Below are 24,557 nucleotides of genomic sequence, written 5' to 3' on the forward strand. Positions count from 1 at the left end.
GGGAAAAAGGAACCCAGTCTGCCCTAGTACAGGCTACTCCTAGCTATGCTGGAGACTGCAGTGTCACTCACTTAGGAAAACCTTTAAGAAATGACCTCACTTTCGTTCTGCCTCAGAGCAAAACCTTTTGTCATCTCAAAATATTCCGCAAATCTAACTGCTATGGTTTCCTGTAGGGTTTGGATTTTGGGGTTTGGGGGTTTTTGGACTGATTGCTTTTTAAGAGAGTCATATATAACATAAGCAACTAAAAGTCAAGTGTCCATTTGCTAATTCTCCAAACAGCTAACTGCTCACACTGCACGTTTCCACTGCCCCTTTGCCCTGTTTTTGTTCCTTGCTCCAGTCAACTGCAGAACTATAAATTACTCCTCCTGAGGAAAGATTCTGGTCACCAGCCAACTACAACCAAGCTATCTTGCAAATTGATTTTTCGTTTCAAATAAACAGATAACATGTATGTTTGCTATTCCTTACAACATTTTCTGATGATACTCTCTCAAACTTGTTTTTTTCAGCACCCATTTAAAATACAAGCATCAACCCATACACATTCTTAAGCTCACTAGTGCCGCACTCATATATAAAAGACTCATTTTTCTTGTTTAATTTGCAGGGACTGCCTTAAGTTATTTGACACAGTATCATGCTGACTTGCATCCATTTATCCAATTTGCTGCTAAATCCTTCTTGTAGCCACTTCTAATCAGGATACAGTGAGGTCCACCATATTCTCTTTCTAAATGCAGGGTTTGCATTTGGCTCTTACAGGAAGCAGACTACACTGTAACACACTGTTCAATAACAGATTCAGATCACTTGGCTTAATAGCAGAGTCTTTTTTATAGTTCACCATCCTATCAGTCTTTAAGTCACAAGTTTTAACTTCCATTTACTTCTAAATTGGTGTTTTCTGTAGTGAACAGTATCAGGCTATTTTTCTTTAATAAAAAAGGGTTCCACCCAATCTTTTCATACTGCTGCTACACCTTCCCGATACCTCCATTTGTCATGTCTCAATAAGCATGTTATTGATAGAAAATACTTACATATAGGAGAAAAATCAAAGAGCTACCAGGAAATTCTGAAAGGGACATCTTTCAGAAGTCAAAGGACATTAACTCTTCTTATGCAGCTTGCCATCTCGCTCAAAATGAAATCAGGTTGGTTGTTAAAAGTATTTGTCTGTCATAAGACAGATGAAAGCTGGCTAATATGCAATCAATTTTGTAAATGGAGATCATTTTGCCCATTAAAGTCACAACCCACGTAAAGTCACAACCATTCTTCACTAATGTTACATGGCATGCTTTTCCTCTGATCAGAAATCAAAACCCTTCACTACTTATTCATACTTGTAAGTCAGCTACAACAGAAACTACGTAACATAATGGGAACACTGTTTAACAGATGTGTGATTTTCGCCTTGGGTACTTTACAGACATACCACAGAGGGGTGCAGAAGGGACACAGTTGCTACCCCTGAGGTGTGCAGAATGGTTCCTTTGGTGAACTTTAGCTTACCTAATCTTTTTCACCACCACCCCCTTCCTTCAACAGTAACATGGCATTTTAAAACTATTCTTCCTTGACCCCTGAAGATACTGCTTTGACAACAACTTGCCAAAGAATATTTCCCACAAAGGCACATGCTTGTAGAGTTCAAACTTTTATTAGTACTCCATGCATTAAGACAGGATTCATACTATATTTCATACACAGCTGTTGAAGTATTTAATAAATTTAAATGTGCAACCAGCACAGTGTACAGCTTACATAATATTTCCCAACATATGTTTCGTAGGCAAGATTGATAAGCACCAGTTGGCTCTTTCTAACCGAAGGTTAGATTTGGGAGAATCTCTCTACTTAGGAGCCAAGGATACAAATCAAAGCTACAGAGTAGAAAAATTAAAAATTAGGACATTTAAAACTATCTAAGCAAGCAGAACAACATACTGTACACATATACATTTACACGCCTGGTATTGACCTAGTAAGAGGCAAGCAAATATACCAAGGAAACGGGCAAATGAGACCACAGCTTCACTTTTTTTCCCTATGTTCTGCCCTGTGAAATTCAAAGCTCTACACATCCTAGAATGTTAAAGTGATTACTCTTTTCAACAATCCAGTATCAAACTGTGATACAGTTTCCAAATGTTAATAGTCTTTTCATCATTGCTCAAGATAAGGTTAACCTGGAAGCATATACTGAGCTCTGCACTTAGCTGAAGTCATCCCGCCCAGCATCTGCTGGAAAGAGAAACCACAGTGGATGCTGTTCTGCTGGCAGGGATGTGTAGAGAGTCTGGCACCAGCCTGGCCTCCATTTTGATAAGATCAAAAGCAAATTAAGATCTCTGGGCTTGTTAATACATTGGCTTGGACGCGTGAAACGCTAGCTTGGAAGCTGGGGCACACGTGCTGTTGTTTTGGGAGTGGGATGCTTGGGTGACACAATCTAGTGGAAAGCATCCCTGCCCATGACAGGGGGTTGGAACTACATGATCTTAAGGTCCTTTCCAACCCAAACCATTCTATGATTCTACGATTCTAAGATCCTATTTCAAAAGTGACATGCAAGAGACTGCACCAAGACTGTAGCTAAGTGTCAAAACAAACTATAGTAAATTTCAAAAATGATATATTTGAACACTTTGATATGTCATTCACAGACATTTGATCTACTAGAAGAGTAGCAAGTGTTCCAGCCACCCCCTTCAAAATGGCAGCTGCACACAATCATGAAGATGGACAGAAAAGGTGCCCCAACTGCAGCAATTATCACACTACACAGCTACATATTGGCACCAAACTGACACAGCTGCCTGCCCAGATATGCACACCCCAGCCTCTGAGCATCACAACCCATGGCTTCTGACACCCAATAAGCTGATTGTACCTTAGGTGAAACTTCCACTTTGGGAAGACAGCAGCTTTCTCTTCAAACTCAGTTCCTTAAGGCGTTTCTTAAGCCACAACATCTCGCAGTCTAGCCTCTATATGTCATCGTACCATAGTTGCTCCAACATACTCTTTTCTGAACAAAGCTCAAGTGACCTAACTGCAGATAGGAGCTAACAGATACCATTATTCTATCATCCATCCCCTAAACACAGTTTCAATGAGAAGCTTTACACTGCTTTACATTACCCTTTTCAGTGTCAAAATATGGGGTTTTTTTAAACAGAATTCTTTCCTACCTGGTTACAAAAAGGCATGTTCAGACATTTAACTTAACAGGACAGACAAATAAGCAAACTAATCCCCCTATGTTTCATCAGGGAACAAAGACCCAACTCCAATTCACACACTGGAAAAAGCATCTCTCTGTTCTTTGACTACAATGGGGCTGATACAGGTTGTCTAAATTTGCCTGCTGAGCAAGGTGATTTGAATGCCCCCATTAGTCCCTAACTCCATAATTTCAGGACAATAACAAACTCGGGATATATTTCACTAAGAAAAATCTTTAAATGAATTTGAATTATCAGGGATGTTTTCAACTTCCCAAGACAAAGCTATCCCGAACCTCATTTGATGACTGCAACCGATTACCAGAACTCAGATCTGAACGTAATTCCATCTTCTTCCTTCTTAATTACGTTTCCAGAACCAAATTTTACATACATGCAGATAGGTACATAATATCAAGCTTAGACCCCTTAAAGTATTAATTATAAATTCACAACTACATGAATCTTAAGTCTTTTCCCTTTCCACAAGTCTGAAAATAAAGTAGCATGGACCCAGACTAAAATTATTGCTGGCATTCTGAGGACAGATATTATGCAGAACCAGAATGGTGTTAAGGAAATTTGGCTGTACATACAGCTAAATATACCAACACATTCTATTTAGTTTTAGTGCTACAAAAACCTCAATGAAGACAGCATAATCTTCTCCTCTACAGTTACATGACTAGTGAGGCTGAGGCTTCTATGTCACACTCAAGATACAGGACAACAGGGAATGGCTTCAAGCTGTCAGAAGGGAGATTTAGATTAGACATTAGGAGAAAAATCTTCATTACAAGGATGGTGAGACACTGGAACAGGTTGCCCAGAGAAACTGTGGCTGCCCCATCACTGGCAGTGTTCAAGGCCAGGTTGGATGAGGCTTAGAGCAACCTTGTCTAGTGGAAGGTGTCCCTGTGCATGGCAAGGGGTTTGGAAATAGATGGTCTTTAAGGTCCCTTCCAACACAAACCATTCTATTATTTCCCTAGCATTCATGTACAAGTTTATCATCTCCATTTCTGGTTTTGCGGATTTGTAACATTTTTATTAAGCTGTTTCTATTTTTTTTTAGGCATAGTACAGCATGTAAGTTCAGCTTTAACTTGCACAATGCATTTTTATGATCTTTCTGAAACAGTAATCCTAGAACTCAAAGTTTTCTTTATTTCACATCTGTTAATATGAGATAGTATGAAAATCAATGTGGCTGGACTCTAGGCAGCCTTTTTACAATAATGTTTTTAACGTAACAAACAGCTGTAACACATGGTTCCCTTCAGGCACCATCTAATTTTACAAAGCCTTAACCAAATTAAAAAGAAAACACAGCCTACACTAAATATGTACTGGTGGAAAACTCCAAATGAGTATCAAATTCAAATCTGCTCTACGGGCAAGAGTTTCCTGAAAAGCTGGTAAAACTCACCTGTCCCAAGGCCCAGAATAAGAACTGAGGATGAGCAAAGAGGTTTAAAAAATGGCAACAGACCTTCATAGCTGCAAAATTAATTCACCTTTCAAAATTTCTGACTTGACTCCACCAACCTAAGCAAAAACCTATACAGAAACAATAGCTTAAAATTGCACAGGTATCAGATTAAAAATCAGCACAGACATATACGGTGCTGCTTGGGCCAGGAGAGCTAAGACAAAATCTCCCTCATGCAGGCTACCCAAAAATAAAGCGGTACAAGAGATAAAGAATTTTCCTTCTTTTTTTTTTTTTTTTTTTTCCGCATTAACCATCAACATAAGCAGTCAGCATAAGAAAGAAGACTGAAACTATTTCAGTGATACACAGTTAGGACAGCAAAGCACCCTAGAAAACTCTAAACATGTATCTGTGCAGACATTCCTCTGCCTTGCTTGATGTACGAATAAACTTTTTGCCAGAGCACATGGCTCTGACTAACCTTTCTCCTCTTTAAATGCACTTGAGCTCTGCTATTCCATAAGCTTATTGTACTTCACATGCTTTGCTGCAGTTAATTGTTTAAAGTATTTCCCAGATTGATTAAAAATGGAATGTACAAAAGGGTAACTTCCAGCGTGTTCTTTGAACTTTGCAGAAAAGTCATCAAAAAAAAAAGGAACAGAGTGTGATTTCTCTGTCAGAGACCTAAAGCACATTGGTTGTATTGACTGGACAAAACAAGGAGAATTTATGCTATACTAGGCTATGCTTCATCAATAAAGAAAAGACCTTTTCAGACAGAGTTCTGCATAAGCACTTTTTGATAAATTTTCAAGAAAGCCATTAAGAAACCTTAAGGACTTCAGTACAGTCTTGTATTTCAGATTAATCTAAAGTTTCTGTAAGAATGATTCAGCAGTAATGTCACTTTAAAGTGATGTTAAGGCTACTTTCACTGTTCTAAAAAAAGAAATGCAGTCCTTTTTCTGTTGTTTTTTCTTAATTATTTATCTTGTAAAAACTAGGACAACCAGCCTGTGGGGACACTGGTATCCACAAGTCCTCTTTCAGGCTGTATTGACTGTTTTTTACCAAATGCAGTTAACACATCCCACAAGATCTTTCAGGTCAGAAACACAGCCATGTGTGAACCTGCTACAACAGTGCATCCTCATGAGCATTTACAGACCAGTGCACACAGCAAGTTCAACAGAAGCTTCCAAAATATTTATAACACATCAGATTTATGGGGGATGGGTATAGAAAGTCAGCCTATTTCTCAACTTCAATCTGCAATTTATCAGCCACAATGAGTAATGCTGCCATAACTGCCAACTCCATTTCTTACGATTTGATCCTTACAGTGACCAAAAGGCCATAAGTGAACTGCTTTTCCTACAATAGTAAAATACTACCTAATGCAAGGCAGTATTTCTGCATTTTTGGCAAGGCTACAGTTGCTCAGAAATTTTAGTTGTCTAATGTAGTCTTACTCTTCTGATTAGCCTAGCAATCCTTTCCATGTACACAAATATGGAGTGTAAGTACCACAACTTGTATTTGTTTGGATCATTATTTTAAGCTTGCTAAGCCAGATTTTAGGAGCTGTGCATCTTCTAAATCTAGTTGCAAACAAAAAACTCAACCCAGATCATACCCTACGTATAAATTCAGCAGCCAAATTCATCAGACCAGATGTGACCAGCTAAACCAAAATTAAAGTTTTGTGTAACTGGCACATACACACACCCTAGTGCAAATATTTGTTTTAATACATTTCCTTTCCCCATTTAAAAAACCCAACAAAACTCAAACAAAAACAACAAACCACAAAAACAGTCAAGGGCTTTGATTCATATCCTGAAAGTCTCAGTCTCCTGGCTGATTTGTGCTGGTTTTATTCCACCAGCCTAATACGTCTGCTTTTTCATTTTTTCGAAGAATTGGTCTGTTGCTTTGCTATAGTCTCCCGGTTTCACCATCTGAAAAGCACTATGCTCCCCATTCCTTCAAAGTTTCTCTCCTTTTTAGCCTCTTTCCTGTTCCATAACAGGGCAGCTGGTTCCTCCCTACCTTTTCACATTCTTTCTTGATCTCAAATTGACAGCAACACAATGAGCCCTTTTACATTCATTTCTGTTTTTAATGACAGCTCATTATCATTTATTGTTACTCTAGGGTCACCTTGTATGAATTAGTTTTACTGAACAGATACTGCTTTGTTGCAAAATACCAGATGGGAGTCCAGAATCTCTTCCCTGAAAAACTGAAAGATTAAAGAGGGATTGTATGATGGCAATACAGTCCCAAAAAAAGCCTGATTCCAGAAAAAAATGTGTTTTACAATAGTCCACTTATACCAACAGAAGAGAAAACTGCCTAAAGACTTTTCAGACATCCCTTTAGGAAAGTATTAGAGCTGTGAGAGAATGTACATCTCTGATAAACCTCAACATGGATCAGCACTAGACCAAATACTATCTATGCCACATGTTTATGAGTGATTTAGAGTTAAGTACAGTAGCTACTGATGAAATACATAGGTGACAACAGACTGGAAAGGGTATGTGAAACAAAACATTCTAGTAAACAAGAAGACAAACCCATTCAAACACAGTAACTTCAAAATACAGACACACGCAGAGCCAAGAAGGTAAATAAAAAGAATAAAAAAATAGGCAGGAGTAAAGACATCCCACAGAGTAGTAACTTGGAGATGAGGGAAACCAGGTGTCATAATCTGTAACTGATTTGTGTCAAACACTGAAGGCATCAATGAACTATTTTAATACAGAAACAGGCAAGAGCAAATAAACCAACCAAAAATAAGCAAAACCAAAAGAAACCCAACAAAGCAAGCTGTCAGACCAGCTAATTATTTTGTCCCCTTCCATTTTTAAACAGAAAAACACACAGCCAAAACATTTACTTTGGGAAGAAGAAAGGCAGGTAGGAGTAAAGCACACACTAGTGGTAAAGGGAAAGAGGTATGAAAAAATAGCAATAGAAGGTTACGATATTTTTATCTGAAGACTGTTGAAAATAAATTATTTCAGTTATCAATGACGAAGAATCAAGTATGGTTAAGGAAAGAGCATGCAGCATCATCTTGGCAGAGAATTACACTGCCTAAGGGAACAAAAGTACCTGGTTAAGGTGCAACTGAAACCACAGGTCTTGGCCATTTAATTTCTTAAAAAAACCCCAAACTTTAAACACTGCTACTGGAATAGAAATATCAGGGCTGAGGGAACGAAGAACCATCTTGAAGAAACTATTCAGGAATTTCTCGTGGTTTCGTTTTTACCCAGTTATTAGTACCCAGTTCTTGTGTACTGCTATGACTGGAGTCTTATCTGGCTGCGTCACAGCGTGTACAAAACCTCTTTATGTATAAAAAAATAAAAGTTTAAAAAAAAATTAATTTCTGGGTGAAAGGGATCAAAAAATGTTAACAGGAAGTTGGGGGTTTTTTGGTGTGTGTTTTTTTGGTTTTTTGTTGTTTTGTTTTTGTTTTTTTTTTAATACAATACCTATTATGGAAGATGGATTTAAATTTCAACACAAAATTAACTTAAAGTACACCCCTAACACCTAAGAGAAAAAAGAAATAAAGTTATTGATGGCATAATTAGAAGCATTTTGTTTCGTCAATTTCTTACATGGATATGATCACTAATTCATGTATAAATGTTACTAGGCATAGTTTTTCTGGCATTTTTACCCCGTTGGTTGCTGTTTGGTTTGGTTTTTGGGGGTTGGGTTTTTTGTTAGTTTGTTCATTTCCCCTTGATCAGCATTTTCCTAAATAGTTGCTTCTACATTATTCAGTGTAATAAGATAAGACTCCCCACTGATAATATGGTTAGAAATCAGGACTCTAATCAGCTATTAATATTGTAAGGCAGATTTAAAGGGCTTTTGAAATTGGAGTCAAAACAATAATAGGTTTAAATGATTAAAAGGGATTAAGGAAGCCAAGAAAGTTCAAAGCCTATTAATCACCAGACTGCAGAAAACTATCATCATTTAACAGGGTCAGCCCTATCACTCTAGACTTAATCATATAGTAGTGGTCCTGCCAAAACCGTTTTCTTAGCTATGAACTAGTGAACTAAAAATCTAAGACATGTAAACACCTGTAGTATACAGCTGAAATGCTGGGATTTTCAGTAATAACTTTTTAAGTACGTGACTGCAAACACCTTTTAAAAAGCTGTCCACACACTGTATTTTCATTTAAAAAAAAAATAGCTTTCTGAATTTATATTCATTACACTGGTAGAAATAAACTTTATTGACCCTTAGCAACTGCATCACGGAATAAAACATTAATTCAATTTGTGCAGAACTATGGGCAGTTCTGCTTACAGACTGAGCTCTTTAATCTATTCTTTTCACATTATTCCTTTGAGCCTTCAATATTTGAATGATTTCTGTAGTCATACCAGTCATTTTGCATTGTTTCCACTCTGAAGTCATAACTTAACCTTTACATACCAATTTTCTTTAACCAAAAATAAACATTGGTTTGTAGTTGGATTCATTTTGATTATAAACACAAGCCAGCTTTTAACAATCTTCCCTCAAAGTTTCATTTAAATAAAAGCTTAGAAAAAAAAAAAAAAAAGGTACATAATCTGAACAGTAATAAACCGAAGGGTTCCTGTTCCCTTCCTAGTTACCCATGTTTACTTGCTGTTACAATTTTAAAATTTATTGCTCTGCAACAGATCCTGTCAGCACTAGCACTGAAAATCCCCAAATATCTCACTGCTGGATAAGGAGCTCTGCTTTGAGAAGGAAATTGTAACAAAGTATCATTCGGCAAAGGCAAAGTAGTGTAGTTGTGGACACAACCCTGACTCTCCTGCCTATATCTACAGATTTTTTCATTAACTTCTTCTGAATAAATACTCTCTGTATGCCATAGGTGAATATTATTTCCAGCTCAGTTGAGCTTTTGTACACTTGAAAATGAATCCTTCATCTCCCCTTCTAAAGAGAAAGCAATGTGCTTTAGGTGTCAAGATGGGACCTGATAAAATTCATCCACGGGTCCTAAAGGAAGAGATTCAGAGCAGCCCTGCAGAGAAGGACTTGGGGGTGTTGGTCAATGAGAAAATGAACATGAGCCGGCTTCAGTGTGCGTTCGCAGCCCAGAAAGCCAACCTGGGCTGCATCAAGAGGAGCGTGACCAGCACGTGTCAGGCTTCTGACACGCCAGAAGGCTGTGCTGCCATCCAGCAAGACCTGGACAGGCTGGAGAGTTGGGCAGGGAGAAACTTGATGAAATATAACAAGGGAAAGTGTAGAGTCCTGCATCTGGGCAGGAACAACCCCAGGTTCCAGTATAGGTTGGGGAACGACCTGTTAGAGAGTAGTGTAGGGGAGAGGGACCTGGGGGTCCTAGTGGACAGCAGGATGACCATGAGCCAACACTGTGCCCTTGTGGCCAAGAAGGCCAATGGCATCCTGGGGTGTATTAGAAGGGGGGTGGTCAGTAGGTCGAGAGAGGTCCTCCTTCCCCTCTACTCTGCCCTGGTGAGACCGCACCTGGAATATTGTGTCCAGTTCTGGGCCCCTCAGTTCAAGAAGGACAGGGACCTGCTGGAGAGAGTCCAGCGCAGGGCAACTAAGATGATTAAGGGAGTGAAGCATCTCCCTTATGAGGAAAGGCTGAGGGAGCTGGGTCTCTATAGTTTGGAGAAGAGGAGACTGAGGGGTGACCTTATTAGTGTATATAAATATATAAAGGGGGAGTGTCATGAGGATGGAGCCAGGCTCTTCTCAATGGCAAACTATGATAAGACAAGGGGTAATGGGTATAAACTGGAACACAAGAGGTTCCACTTAAACTTGAGAAGAAACTTCTTCTCAGTGAGGGTGACGGAACACTGGAACAGGCTGCCCAGGGAGGTTGTGGAGTCTCCTTCTCTGGAGACATTCAAAACCCGCCTGGACACATTCCTGTGTAATCTTATCTAGGTGTTCCTGCTCTGGCAGGGGGATTGGACTAGATGATCTTTTGAGGTCCCTTCCAATCTCTAACATACTGTGATACTGTGATACTGTGAAGGAGGTGATCCTGCCCCTCTACTCTGCCCTTGTGAGACCTCACTTGGAGTATTGTGTGCAGTTCTGGTGTCCTCAACATAAAAAGGACATGGAACTGTTGGAACAAGTCCAGAGGAGGGCCACGAGGATGATCAGGGGACTGGAGCACCTCCCGTATGAAGACAGGCTGAGGAAGCTGGGGCTGTTCAGCCTGGAGAAGAGAAGGCTGCGTGGAGACCTCATAGCAGCCTTCCAGTATCGGAAGGGGGGGTATAGGGATGCTGGGGAGGGACTCTTCATTAGGGACTGTAGTGACAGGACAAGGGGTAACGGGTTCAAACTTAAACAGGGGATGTTTAGGTTAAATATAAATACATGAGAGTGGTGAGGCACTGGAATGGGTTGCCCAAGGAAGTTGTGAATGCTCCATCCCTGACAGTGTTCAAGGCCAGGCTGGATGGACTCTTGGATGAAAGGGTTTTTATTGTGAGCTGTCCCTGCCCATGGAAGGGGTTTGGAACTAGATGATCTTAAGGTCCTTTCCAACCCAAACCATTCTATGATTCTATGATGAAGTTCAATAGGCTCTACTTCTACAATAAAATACACATCAATACTTTGGAGAAACTAACAAAGGGAGTAACGTTACACTGTTGCAAACATAAAATAACAGTCTTAAGCTCCATCAATACAAAATATGTTTCATAACTGAATTACAACTTTGTCCCCATATTAGTTCTGTTCTGTCTCTAAAAGAAAAATGAAAATTGGATTTCTAAAATACAATTATTTTAATGTCTCTGGTACAAAGACAGAAATGCCATATCAATAAAAATCAATTAAGACACAGCAAAAGACAATTATTCTCCAGTGAAGAACTCATAAACCACAAAATCAAACCACGATATTACTTTCAAGCAATAAAATTCTCCAAAATAAGGATACTGTAAGTGCTAAGGCTGTATTGAACCTTTATTGATGCTAAATATTTTGTCTTAAAAATGCTTAGAATTGCCCTTTTCATCAATCATAGGGACACAGAGAAAAAGACTGCTGTATCATATTTAATGCAAAATGCATTGCATTTAGATATCATAAGGAAACCAACACCAAGTCTTGCAAACCAGCTAAATGTTTTCTTATTTGTTTTTTAAAATATAGCTTCAGATATATGTAATTTTTCTGTACAACTCTATGGATGTCATTCTGTTTGTGACAGGCTAGGCAAAAGTATCAGTTCCATACTATCACTGCAACCTAAATGAGTCTTCCTGCTGCCTAAAAGTTAGATGTCTTCCATCATCTGTCTCTGCACCTAAGCACTTGTTACAGGACAGATCAGTTTACAGAAGCTTAAAATGAGAATTGTTAGGAAATCCGTGCGCCTTAATATGCCTTCTCTAAAATTATTTTTAATACCAACTAGAGGAAATAGCAAGCTACAGACAAGCATTGAAGCTACTGTGAAATTCCAGCCATGCTGAAAGAACTTATCCAAGCCACTAAAGGCATTACTTTATTGGAAAAAAAGTAGCATAAAAAAAACGGCAGAGCAGGTTTATTTACTGCACTGAAAATTTTAACTTCATGCTAACAAATGAAGGTGTAATACCAAGATGGAGATTCAGGGAAGAGCTCCTGAGAGATAAACTCGTTGCTTTGCTACCACTACAGGATCAGACATAACAAAAACGCAATTAAGGATTCTGGGAAGAACTGTTTCTCCCTTTTGCCTGTAGCCATAGCCACTGTTTTGTATCTTAACCCTTCACCACAGTGGCAGCTGCAACGTCAAGCCCAGACACCCAAGGATCTGGCACAGAAAAAAGGGACCGACGTATTTGGACAGCTCCTGCCATTTACTGGAAGCCCAGAAGAGCTTCTCGCTTTGGCTCAGTAACAGTTTTGTCCCAGGGCTGGTTGTAAAAAAAGGTGTTTCAAGCAGTTCTAATTTTGTGAGTCAGCATAAAGTTTAAATTCAGTATCCTCCTATTGTCTAAAGTTGCCAGGCTTCTTTTATTTACCTTTAACCCCAACTTACAATTAAAACTTGAAATGTCCTACTTTTGAAAACAAGTCAGCTACACCTCAGATGTTCTTGGCTAGAGCAGGTATTTGTATTTGGTGCTTTCAAAACAAAAAGCTCCAATTACTAAAGCAACTTGCTCATCTTCATTTAGTACTTGAATGGCAGAATCTGTTGATAAAACTCTACAGTTTGTCTTAGCTCATACGTGCTAACTTTTGCAAAGGTGGCAAGATTAAGTTTTTTTCCCTTACATAAAGGACATAGTTAATTCCCAGCCCACAATCCTATGAAAGGTGATTTCCAACAACTCTGAGCTTGTGGAATTTAAATCTAGATTACAAATACTACAGATATTGAAACTGAAACCATACCTAATCAAAATACACAGCCAAACACTTTACCTAATGTAGACCAACTAACAGATGTGTTCTGTTCAGTTGTTGTTTAGTACTGATGTACGTAACAATACAAGCACAATCCAAAACCAAAGTAGCTTCGATGAAATACCCTGGAACACACTTTTGCAAAAATGAAGTTACAGCAATCAGATTTGGGGGAAGGTTCTTGGCCTCTTTTCCACACATCAACTCTACAAAAAAAGTTCCTAAGAGATGCATGATATTCTGGAACACTTTGACTCTTCTACTGGAAGGCCTGAGAAATATAAATATTAGAAATTAAAAGCTCCCTGGTCTTCATGTGATAAGACAAACAGAGAACCACCAGCTTAAAGTAGAACTAAAAAATGAAAATAATTTGTATGTTAAAAATAATTCATTCAGCCTGCAAAAACCACAGAACTTTTCTGAGCATTATTTTTGAGCTATCCTAAAAGATACACTATTGTTTTATAGGATTTGGCACAGGTTCAAAATAGAATCTAATGGCACAGCAGGACACACAACACAAACATCTACACCAGTGACTGATGAACTCACAACCAAGTCTCATGCTAATAATTACAAAAAGAACACACAACACTTTGACTGAAATATTCTATTACCCCATTAAAGAATCAAGGGTTTGTGAAATGAAAGATCTTTGTACCCAGCTCTGCATTTAATCTGAGCCTAATAGGGAACTGCATGCTTCATTACACCCTGAAGTCGACAACAGGGACTTGGTCTCCAGTAACTTGGGAGTGTCAATGGTTCTGCCCAGACAAAAAATAAAATAGCACTCAAACAGCTGGTTTACCCTTCTGCAGCCCTTGACTAAGGCAAAAACAAGAACACCAGTAATTAAGAGGAAGACAGGCTGCCTCCACCCTCTCCCTGTGGCTACAACAGAGACCACAGGTCCAACACTCCAGAAAGAAATAGGACAAGAAGAGGCAGAGCACAGAGCAGGCCTGGACATGGTTATGTGATGCAGAGCGCAAGCACAGTACCAGCGATCAACAATAGAATAAGCATCTCATAACTTAGGCTACAGTTAACAGCAACACTGACATGGTATTCACACAATGTTCAGGAATAGCAAGTTACTAAAAAGAAATGTTAAAAATTAGAATTGAATTTCAAAAGGACAGAATCCCTCTCATCTTGATACATGGAAAGAAAAGCTATTTAGATTGCAAAATTGGCAGGCCCAAGTGAAGCAAAATAAAATCTAGTAAGGAGTACTATAATTCACTTAAATATCTAATTTTTAAAAAACTTTAGTTTTTCAAAAGCTGAATGTATTCCAACCACTTCAAAAACATTCTCATTGAAAAGCCATCTTCCCTTAAGAAATGACAAATCAATGTCATCTACAGTAAAAAAACCCGAGAAGCTGAGAAATAATCGTTAATTTTTTACTGAACTTTTCTATTCTTCAATTCACAAGTGATAAAACTGTTTCAATGTGTTACTGCAGTAACTAGAAAAAACAACGCTAGCCTTTCCTATGCCGTTTGAAATTTTTGGTTTGGAAAAGTAGGACAGGAATGGAAAACAGCATAAAAATTGTATCTTATTACCCTGTAATTAAGAATGCCAGCAACCATACCCATGGCATAAAACATGTTTTTTATCTATTGTGTCCTAAATAAAAATACATCTTGTAATTGTGCAATCAGGAAACTCTAAGATGAAATTTTTTTTGGTACAAACAGCAAGTACAGCATTCAAAGAGGAAGTTTTGCCATCTAGTTCTAGATCAACTCCAGTTCTCTACGGAGAAACCCAGCTCCTTCCATCGAAGACTGATGACCAACAAGACTGACACTCAGCAAGGGTCCTTTAACATTATTGCCTAGTTTCACAAAGCTTTTCCACTTAGAGTTTCTTGTTTGCACTGAGGAGGCAAATGGAACCCAGAATTTCATCAGCCTGTTCCAGTGTCTCACCACCCTCATAGTAAATAACTTCTTCCTAATATCTAATCTAAACCTACCCTCTTTCAGTTTAAAGCTGTTACCCCTGATCCTATCCCTATATACCCTTTAAAATCCCTCTCCAGATTTCTTGTAGGCCCCCTTCAGATAATGGAAGGCTGCTCTAAGGTACCCATGCAGCCTTCTTTTCTCCAAGCTGAACAGCCCAAATTTTCTTCACCTATCTTTGTCTGTGAGGTGCTCTGGCAGCTTATTATCTTCATGGCCCTTCCCTGGACTTGCTCCAACAGCTCCATGTCCTTATGTTGGGGACATCAGAGCTGGACACAATACTCTAGATGGGGTTCTCATGAGAGCAGAGTAGAGGCAAAGAATCACCTTCCTCAACCTGCTGGTTGCTTATATCCTGTTTTACAGGTAAATAATCTTCTATAATCATTGTTCAAGCTAAGTATACCCTGAAAACATCACAGCTCCTCATGCAAAACTCTGTCATTGCATAGATAAATTTTTCAAATAGCCTTTTCCAAATGGAGCTTAACTAAAATCTTTCACTCATTTAAACTACACATTTAACTAAAAGCACTAGGAGAAATTATCAGGCTTGTAGAAAGCTCTAGTTACATTATCAGGAATGCTACCAAATTTCTAGGCACATTAGTACTGAGAGGGCTTTCTTAAGACAGCCATAATTACTTTAAGTTTTTGCAAGAAAATGCTGAAGATTTTGCAATTTAATCAGCAGTCAGATGATGCAATTGGGCTCAACAATTTCCACAATGTTCTATGTTCAGACTCTAAGATAAGCTAAATTGAATTCTACAGATAAAACTCAAAACCACAAGGTAATAATAAAACCTTCAGCTGTTCATCTTCCCTGCCAAATGAGACAAGGCAAACAGATACTTTTAGTGGCAATCTTTCACAAGAACTATTGAAACAGTGGACCATCATATAGCAAGCTATCTCCCAAAAAGAAAAACAGGGGTAAATTTTCAGAGACAAGTTTTAAAGGTATTATTAGGTACTTTCCATACACTCAGCACTGTAGAGACAGTTAACACAATCCCCAACTCAAAGCAATACAAAACCCCGTTAAACTGTCCCAGAGGGTTGATGAAGCATACAAGCTAAACACATTAGCAAAACTGAAAATCCTGTAAGGTTGGGAGGGCTGAGGGAGTGGGTCATCCTGACTTAAATCTATCTGCAAAGACTGTAGCTGCAGCTTATACATTCTTTGATCCTGCAGCCTCCTAGTACAGAACCAGCACTTGTCTTGCCCAGTCTTCAAGCTCAAGCCAGCATGCGTTTTGCGAAAGGGCTTATTCTGAATTGAAGCCTTAAGACTGCTGAAACCTGAATGTGGTGAACAGACAAAGAATCACTTTTGATTGTGTAAAAGCCTTTAGACTCTAGGCCACTTTATAAGAGTTAACTGCATGAATAGTGTTTTGATTATTTTTTTTTTTTTTTTTTTTTTTGCTATAGAAAATTACAAAGACTTCTGTTAAGATACAAGCAAGGGCAACAAACTGAAAATGTTGAGAATAACAATTGTTGGAATAGTTAAAGCCACAGCTATACAGACCAACCTAAATTTAATGTGAGTAAGCAGATGTTTTCCCATTTCAGATGCTTCTCAAACCTTTTCCTAATTTATAATCCAAATTCCCACAAGAGTGGAAAATATATCAAGTATGTACATCTGCACTTTAATCACAGCAAGTACTACAACAGCCTCAAAACAGAAAGTTTAACTTAACAGATGTCAACACTGCTCTATTAGTCAAGTTTGTGCTTAACTAATCCATCACCCTCCAACAGTACTCTGTGGTGTGGAAAGGTAGAGAATGACCAAGCATCTTGGAATTTCCAGTAATGAAACCACTTTCAGTGCTGCAGACAAGCTGGTAGCACTCTGAAGGAGATCCACACCCATACGTGTGAAATTACAGATCAAAATAATAGCATTTCTTCCTTCAGTGTGATGATTTGGCCAGAGATGTCAAAAAAAAAAAGAGAAGAAAGGGTTCTTCGTGTACATAAACAACAAGCAGAAACAGAAGGAAAACACTGGCTGCTGTTAAGCGGGAAAAGGCGTCACCACTGCTGAATCACCAACACCACTGAAAAATGACAGATTTTCAACAGTTCCTTCACCCCTGTCTTTACTAGCACTGATGGACTCCAGGTCCTGGGAACAAAAACCCAGGTTCATGCAAACACAAACCCACCATCAATGAAGGAAGACTTGGTACATGAACTACTGCAGGAGCTTGACCTCTGCACAGCAATGGGCCCTGACATCCATCCAAGATTGTTAAAGAGAGCTGGCTGACATTGTTGCAAGGTCACTCTCCGCAATCTTTGAGAAGTCCTAGATCCCAGAAGACTAAAGGAAGGCAAATACAATCTCTCACCTACAAGAAGGGCTTAAAGCAGGATCCAGGAAATAATAGATCCTTCAGTTCCTGGGAAAGTTATGGAACAAATCCTCCTGGGAGCTATCACAAGTCAAATGAAGCACATGACTGTGAAAAGCCAGCATGGATTCACCACAGGCAAATCATGCTTGACTAACTTTCTACAACAAAGTAACCTTCCTGGCTGATGTGGGGCAAGCAGCAGCAATTGTCTACCTGGATTTCTCCAAGGCTTTCAATACGGTTTCCCACAGTGTCCTCCTAGAAAAAATGATGTGTTATGGTATAGACAAGTAGTAGTCTGTGTGGTGAGTGGGAACTAGCTGAGCAGACACATCCAGAGTGGTGGCAGATAGTTCAACTGGCAACCTGTCACTGGTGGGATCCTCAAGAAATCAATATTGGGCCCAATGCTGTTCTATGTCCTCACATAAGTGATCTCAGTGACAGGATCAAATGTACCCTGAGGAAGTTTACCAATGATACCAAAATGAGTGGGGAAATGGACACTTTGGAAGGCAGAGCCACCCTGCAGGAAGACCTGAATAGGCTGACAGAACAGACTAATAAGAACCTTACAAAGTTCAACAAGGACAAGTGTAAGGTCTTGCACCTGGGTAAACACAATCCAAGACTGCAGCACAGGCTGGGATCTACTTGGCTGGGGAGCAGCTCTGTGGAAAAGGAGCCAGGAGTCCTGGTGAGCAGCAAGCTCAAGATGAGTGATCAGTGTGCAGCTGCAGCAAAAAAAGCCAACAGGATGCTGGGTTACACCAACAAAGGCATCACCAGCAGAAATAAAGATGTAATTATCCAACTCAGGGCTGGTCAGGCCACACTGGAATACTGTACTCAGTTTTGGTCCCCACTATACAAAAACTACATGACAGGCTGGAGAGGGTTCAGAGAAGGGCCACAAAGATGATAAAAGGACTGGGAAACCACCATATGAGGAAAGGCTAAGAGAACTGGGTCTGTTCAGTCTTGAGAAAAGAAGGTTCAGAGGAGCCCTTATCATCATGTTCCAGGATTTAAAGGGTGGCTACAAAGAAAACAGAGGCTCTCTTTTTACAAGTCACATGGAAAAGATGAAGGGTAATGGGCACAAATTGCTCCTGACGAGATTCTGACTGGACACAAGAGGAAAATTTTTCACAATGAGAACAATCAGCCATTGGAATAATCTCCCCAGGGAAGTGGTGGACTCCCCCATATTGGACACTTTCAAGATTCAGCTGGACGGGATCCTGGGCCATCTGGTCTAGACTTGCTTTTTGCCAAGCAAGGTTGAACTAGATGATCCTTGAGATCCCTTCCAACCTGGTATTCTATGATACTCTCTTTTCATGTATTAACCATCACCACCACTCCGAAACACAAACACACTTTGAAGACCACATGGATTCTTCCTCTCCCATTTATTCAAACCTGTTTTTCCAGTGAAGAGCAAAAAGAGCAACCCATTTCTTGGTGTACAGATAGTCTGTATTTACAACAGTGTCACAGAGAAGGCAGGGAAGAGAACTAAGGAGCAGGCGATACAGGACACGAAAGCTATCAAAAACAACAGATCTTTATCGAGCACCTCTTTAATGAACTTGTGCAAAGACTGCCACAGACCCTGGTATTAAGGAGAAAAAAAAAAAAAAAACCCACACAAGGAGGAAAAGACTTGCTGCTTTGACAAGTGGTTGTAAGTAATAAAATAGCAACTTGCAACCCTGGACAACAATGTTGATCAAATAATCAGTCTGGAGATGACAAATATAATTGAATACAGCACCCAGACTAGCAAATATACCGCACTTTATGAGATCATGGCTCTGGTCAAGAGCCCAGAAAATACAGCAAAATAAAGCAGTAACATCCTTAACCTTGACATCATAAATAAGACATCGCATAATTCCCCCTGTATCTCCACTCCTTTTTAAAAGCACAGGCTGAAGGATATTCACATGCTTATCCAGGTACTGGTAATTACAAATATTTTTCGTGACTTCCCACTGGCTAATATGGGAAGATACAAGGTTTTCACATATTTAGAAGTTCCAAGACTAGCACAATAATACTGTTAACATGGATTTGTCGATAATGATTCTCTCCACCTCCTTGATTCATGCAGTCATAGACTCACATGTTGGAGAACAGCAAGAGAAGATTTGTCCATTCTGTGAAAACATGCTCCTCAAACACTGGATGTGCGCTTGAGATGACAAGTAATGACCATTCGCTACAGCCTAAAACTTAACTATGGTTAGGTAAATGTTAAAAACTAAGTATTTGCAAAAGAGAGCACTCTAGGGGGAGCAATGAAATAGATGCTATCTCCTAATTTTTAACAGCAGGACACTGGAGTATTTACAGGAGTCAGCAATATTGAGTTTCTCTGCACTCTTAAAATGTCATTGCCATGTTCATCAGAATTTCTTTGCTCACTTTATTGGAGTTTAATATACATAGCGTAGATTAAGTTATTCTTAAATGCCTGTTACAGATGCAGTAGATAAAAGAATCATTCCTATTAACTGTCACAGGTAGAACCAAGTACACCAAATGCTTTCATGAATATCTGTTAGCAAAGTTATTTTCACAGATTAACATAGCTATAGTTAGCTATTCACCCACAGAGCATTAATCCTTTTTCTATTCTTTCCCCTCCCACCCATAAAAAGCTGCTTGTCAAGCATCTATCTCCTAGAAAAATTAAACAAAAATAAATAGTTAGGTTATGAAGTTAATGCAAATCAAAAGGAGACACACACACCACCACCCAAAAAAAAGGCATTTCTGATATTTCTTTCACGCAGATATTAAAAAAAAAAAAAACAAAAAATGACACCAATGAATTACATTTACTTTAAGACTGCTCTGCAGCTATGTGAAAATTGAGGTGTTTTGGGGTATCTCCAGCTTTCAACAGTTAGCAGTGAACATTGCCAACACTTTTCCACATTGTCTACCTGAGGAGAGATAAGAAATAACACCCAGAAAATCTAGTAACAACCTGAAAAAGGCCAAAGCTTCACTGGCTCAGACAATGCCAGACTGCTGATGTGCTCTGAAAAGCTCAGATGGGCACAGTGAAGTTCTGTTGTGACACAAATTAAGACCACCTCTCCTAGAAATAGTCTAGGTGAGGCTTAAAGCTTTCCAAAACATGTCAGGAGCGCAAAGAACTTTGGAGCCCAGATTAAACCAAAATCCACCTTGAAAGAAAGGAGACAGGGCGAAGCCAAAAATACCAACCCAACCCTCCAATACTGCCTGTTTCCTCAAACCAGTATTACACGTCAGCAAGCTGGTTTGAGTCTGCCAAGGGTAGGACTGCATTATGTATTTATTTTCAGGTTTATTTAGAACATGGATTGTAGGCCATTTACATATTGTTGAGAGGAACACTTGAGACTTCCTGCACAATCTTATGCTGTTTCCATTTGCATTTTCTTAATAGAACTTACAAAAACAATCTAGTGACAGGACTCATTGTACTAGTCTCTCATTTCATGTACAATACAAGTTGATTAAACTTGCAACATCAAGTCCTTTATCCTGGACAAAGGTATTTACTCTTAATACTTCACAAGTTATACAAGAGGGGATGATAAACTAACAGAAATAGTGAAAAAGTTAAACGCATAAAATTCTTATGGGAGTTTAACTAAACTCTTTCCTCGTTTTACTAAGCTACCTTCTCATGTAAGAGCCCAGCTGACTGATGGCGCCATTAAACATCCCCATCCAGTTGAAGAGGTGAGACACAGACTCCAGACTTACTTGATCACTGCCAAGATACCACAAGTTGACACTACATGGCTAGAGATCGATGCATATCTTCTTTGACAAGAAAAATCAGTGAGACTAGGCTGGTATGATAGACAATTTCTGTGTCATATGCTTCACACTCCTGAAATACCTATGTTCTTGAACCTCTCTGCAACATGTGAATAAATAACTTTACCCTAGCAGTTGTTCTACAGCTAGGTTTGCTATTTTATCTCCCTTCATAAGCTGAGAAAGCGTAGGATTTGATTCCCATTTCAGTATGTACTGCTAAAGGTACTTGGACTTAAGAGTAGAAACATGCTTGTTTGTTTGTTAAATGGACTACTACACATACACTCACAAACAAGGAGCTAGAAATAAAATCAGGTATATGTGAAGAATGTAGGCAAGCTTTTCAGTTTTCAGGTTATTACCAGAGCTATCACACTATCAGCAGGTCCCCAGTGAAACTGTTGCTGAAGGACTTCTTACTGCTTTAAATAATGCAGTACTCCACAAAGGCATTTTGGCAGTAAAGAAATGCTCACAGAGCATATGTTGTTCCAGGAGATAATTTAACTTGTCTGACAGTTCTCGATTTTCAGTACATAAGAGTTCTAATTTTTAAATTAAATTAAATTAAATTCTGCAGAGCACATCAGGTCCAGTGAAAAGCACAACATTCTCTTGCAGGATTTCACTGCTGCAATATGGATCCCACCACCTATTCTACGACAGCAAGGTATAAGGATTAGTTGGAGGGGTATTGCTGGGTTGCAGGCAGGGGCATTACTTATATTCACAGCCAGGCTTTCAAGTTATTTCAGTAGAAATGTAAGGAGGACAATTACATCAGAATAATTCACATTTTCAGAAATCTAGTCTATGTCTTAGAGTGTTCAAAATTTCAGATGTTTTTTGAGAGTGATACACTCCATTACATTCTTGTCTCTTGCCTCCAGCCTACAATATTCAGATTCTCACTTGACCACACTTCAAGATAAAATTTGACTGATAAAAAAATCCATTGCAATTACTGCTATTATTAAAAGCTTCAGAACGGAAGATATGCAACTGACATTAAACATTCACAAATAAAAACCCTGCACCTCTTCTTTATTTGATGATGTGAAATTTATTATTGATCCAATATTCCCACTAATAACTGAAAGAATGACCAGAGGAAAAAAAATACTAACACTTTAAAAATTAAACAAAGAATTTTGAGCACTCTGAAAGATGAAATCAACTTGCTGATCACTTGCAAACAACTGGAAGAAAATAAGCTCATGCAGAAGGACTTAAAAGAGCAGCTATATTTTCCACCTCTTGAAAAGGAACATCTCAGCTGATCAGAGAATGAGTAAGCTTAAAGCCAGCAGTAATACACAAACAGCAATACAGCATTATGGTTATATATTGGCATAACAACTGGATGGTGGCATAACAACTATGCTTAAGCAAGCAAGATAACAACAGACCACATGGTAAGAAGTGGTCCTGCTTTCGACTGATAAATTAGAATATTAAAAAAAAAAAAAAAAAGAAAAGAAGGTATATTTGCTCAACTTTTCTTGGTGTGTTACAGAAACAGCTTATTGGCCCAAAGTCACCACGGAAGAAAGAAAAGAGCGCTGTAATAGTGCATCAAAAGTAGCACACAAATACTCACAGAAGAGCTACCTACATTTTACTGACACTGATGATTGCTTCCAATTAAAGGCTAGGAAAGACAGCATGAAAAGACTAGATTAAATGATTGATAGAAAACAATAAATACAAAAAAAGCCATGAAAACACTCAAGTTTTTCCACTGACACCACTACCACAGCTTCATACAGCTAGAACAATCGCAGGACTGACACAATGTTGGCTTCTTTCAGCATTAGGCCAGAATTCCAGAGATCAGCACAAACTTACCATTAAACAAGCAGGGAGTCCTCCATTTATTTATAGGCATCATTCTGGAAATGAAACTGACACTAAAAGAAAAATATTAAAAAACAAAATAAAATAAAAAGTCAAGACTTACTTGTCAAGGAAGTCCTTGTCTACAACTGCACAGATATCGAGCAGAGGATTTCCCATTCCAAACAGGACATTTTCACTGCAAGAGAATAAATTATTTAAAGTTAATTCAGCATTAGTTTATTGTTCCTAGTATAAAATGCTGAAGATGTTTTTCTTCAGAGAGAGAAAAGTTTCCCTTGAATACAGCTAAGGAATAAGAAGACAGACATTTTGCCCAGCGCGGTAGTCTCATGGAGATGGGGCGTATAGACAGAGAGTCAATTTTGAGTAAAGTATCATCCTACAATCATCTTATTTGATCAACAGACAGACTGCAAGCAGTCAAGAATATATCAAAGCATTCTGTTTAGCTGTAATTCACTCAAATAGAGAATCAGACCTGCATGCCACATTCTGTAGTTTTAAAGGATTCCATTTAGGTTGTAATACCAAATTTTAGACAGGGGGAGCATCAGCCCAGATGATAAAAATTTCCCTGAACAGATTTAGTTGCTGAGTTTTCTCTGCTACTGACCAATAATTAACTTACTAAAACAGACTTAAGTTGTTAACAGAACTATGGATTCTACATTGTCAGCCATCTTAAACAGCACAGCCATGTACCTTGTACGTACTTTGTTTAATCCATTTTAAATTCATTACCATGACTCTGGTCAAACAAAAACAAGACATGAGGGATACTGTAAGCAGCTGAAAGAGCTGGCTTTAATTTTTTAACTTTTTTTTTTTTTTTTAGATTCATTCAGAAACCATGTGTTACATTTTTCTGAATAGCATGTACTTGGGTGATAATGCAGTAATACCAAAGGATTAGATATGTGGCCTAGTGTCAAGGAGAAGTGAAAGCAGCTGTTCTTGAAGGCTGCTCAAAACTGCATCCAAACCCATCACATTCCTTGCTAAGCTGCCACCTGCTGCCTCCAACTGGCAAGGCAAGGATTTTCTCTAGCCACGGAAGGTAGCCTCAGGAAGACCACCTCCCTGTTTACTATGTCTCTATCAAGTATTTGCAGAGAAAGCATATTCCCTGTCTCTCCATCCCCGAAAAAGTACTACTGTAACACTACAGCTGGATGCAAAGTTTACCTGAAGTTTATTCAAAGCTGCATAACAGTGTTAGCTGAAACTCAAAGAAAGTGAGTTTTCAATTGTTCTGGTCCGTTTAGAATAAGAGAAATGTTTTATAAAATCATAGAATCATTACTTAGGGTTGGAAAGGACCTTAAGATCAACTAGTTGCAATCCCCTTGCCATGGGCAGGGACACCTCACACTAA

General features: G+C 38.8%; 1 protein-coding gene across 3 annotated transcripts in view; it reads right to left on the reverse strand.

Annotated features, from left to right (window-relative positions):
* Nucleotides 1–24,557, reverse strand: part of ADK (adenosine kinase) — a 307,364-nt gene that overhangs the window by 267,995 nt on the left and 14,812 nt on the right. For all 3 annotated transcript variants that reach the window (XM_080620985.1, XM_080620983.1, XM_080620984.1), the window contains exon 2: nucleotides 23,283–23,357. In XM_080620985.1, the coding sequence (XP_080477111.1) occupies nucleotides 23,283–23,357 (75 nt within the window). The remainder of the gene's footprint in view (nucleotides 1–23,282; nucleotides 23,358–24,557) is intronic.

Source organism: Psittacula echo (genome assembly GCF_963264785.1).
Source record: "Psittacula echo genome assembly, chromosome: 6".
NCBI lineage: Eukaryota > Metazoa > Chordata > Aves > Psittaciformes > Psittacidae > Psittacula > Psittacula echo.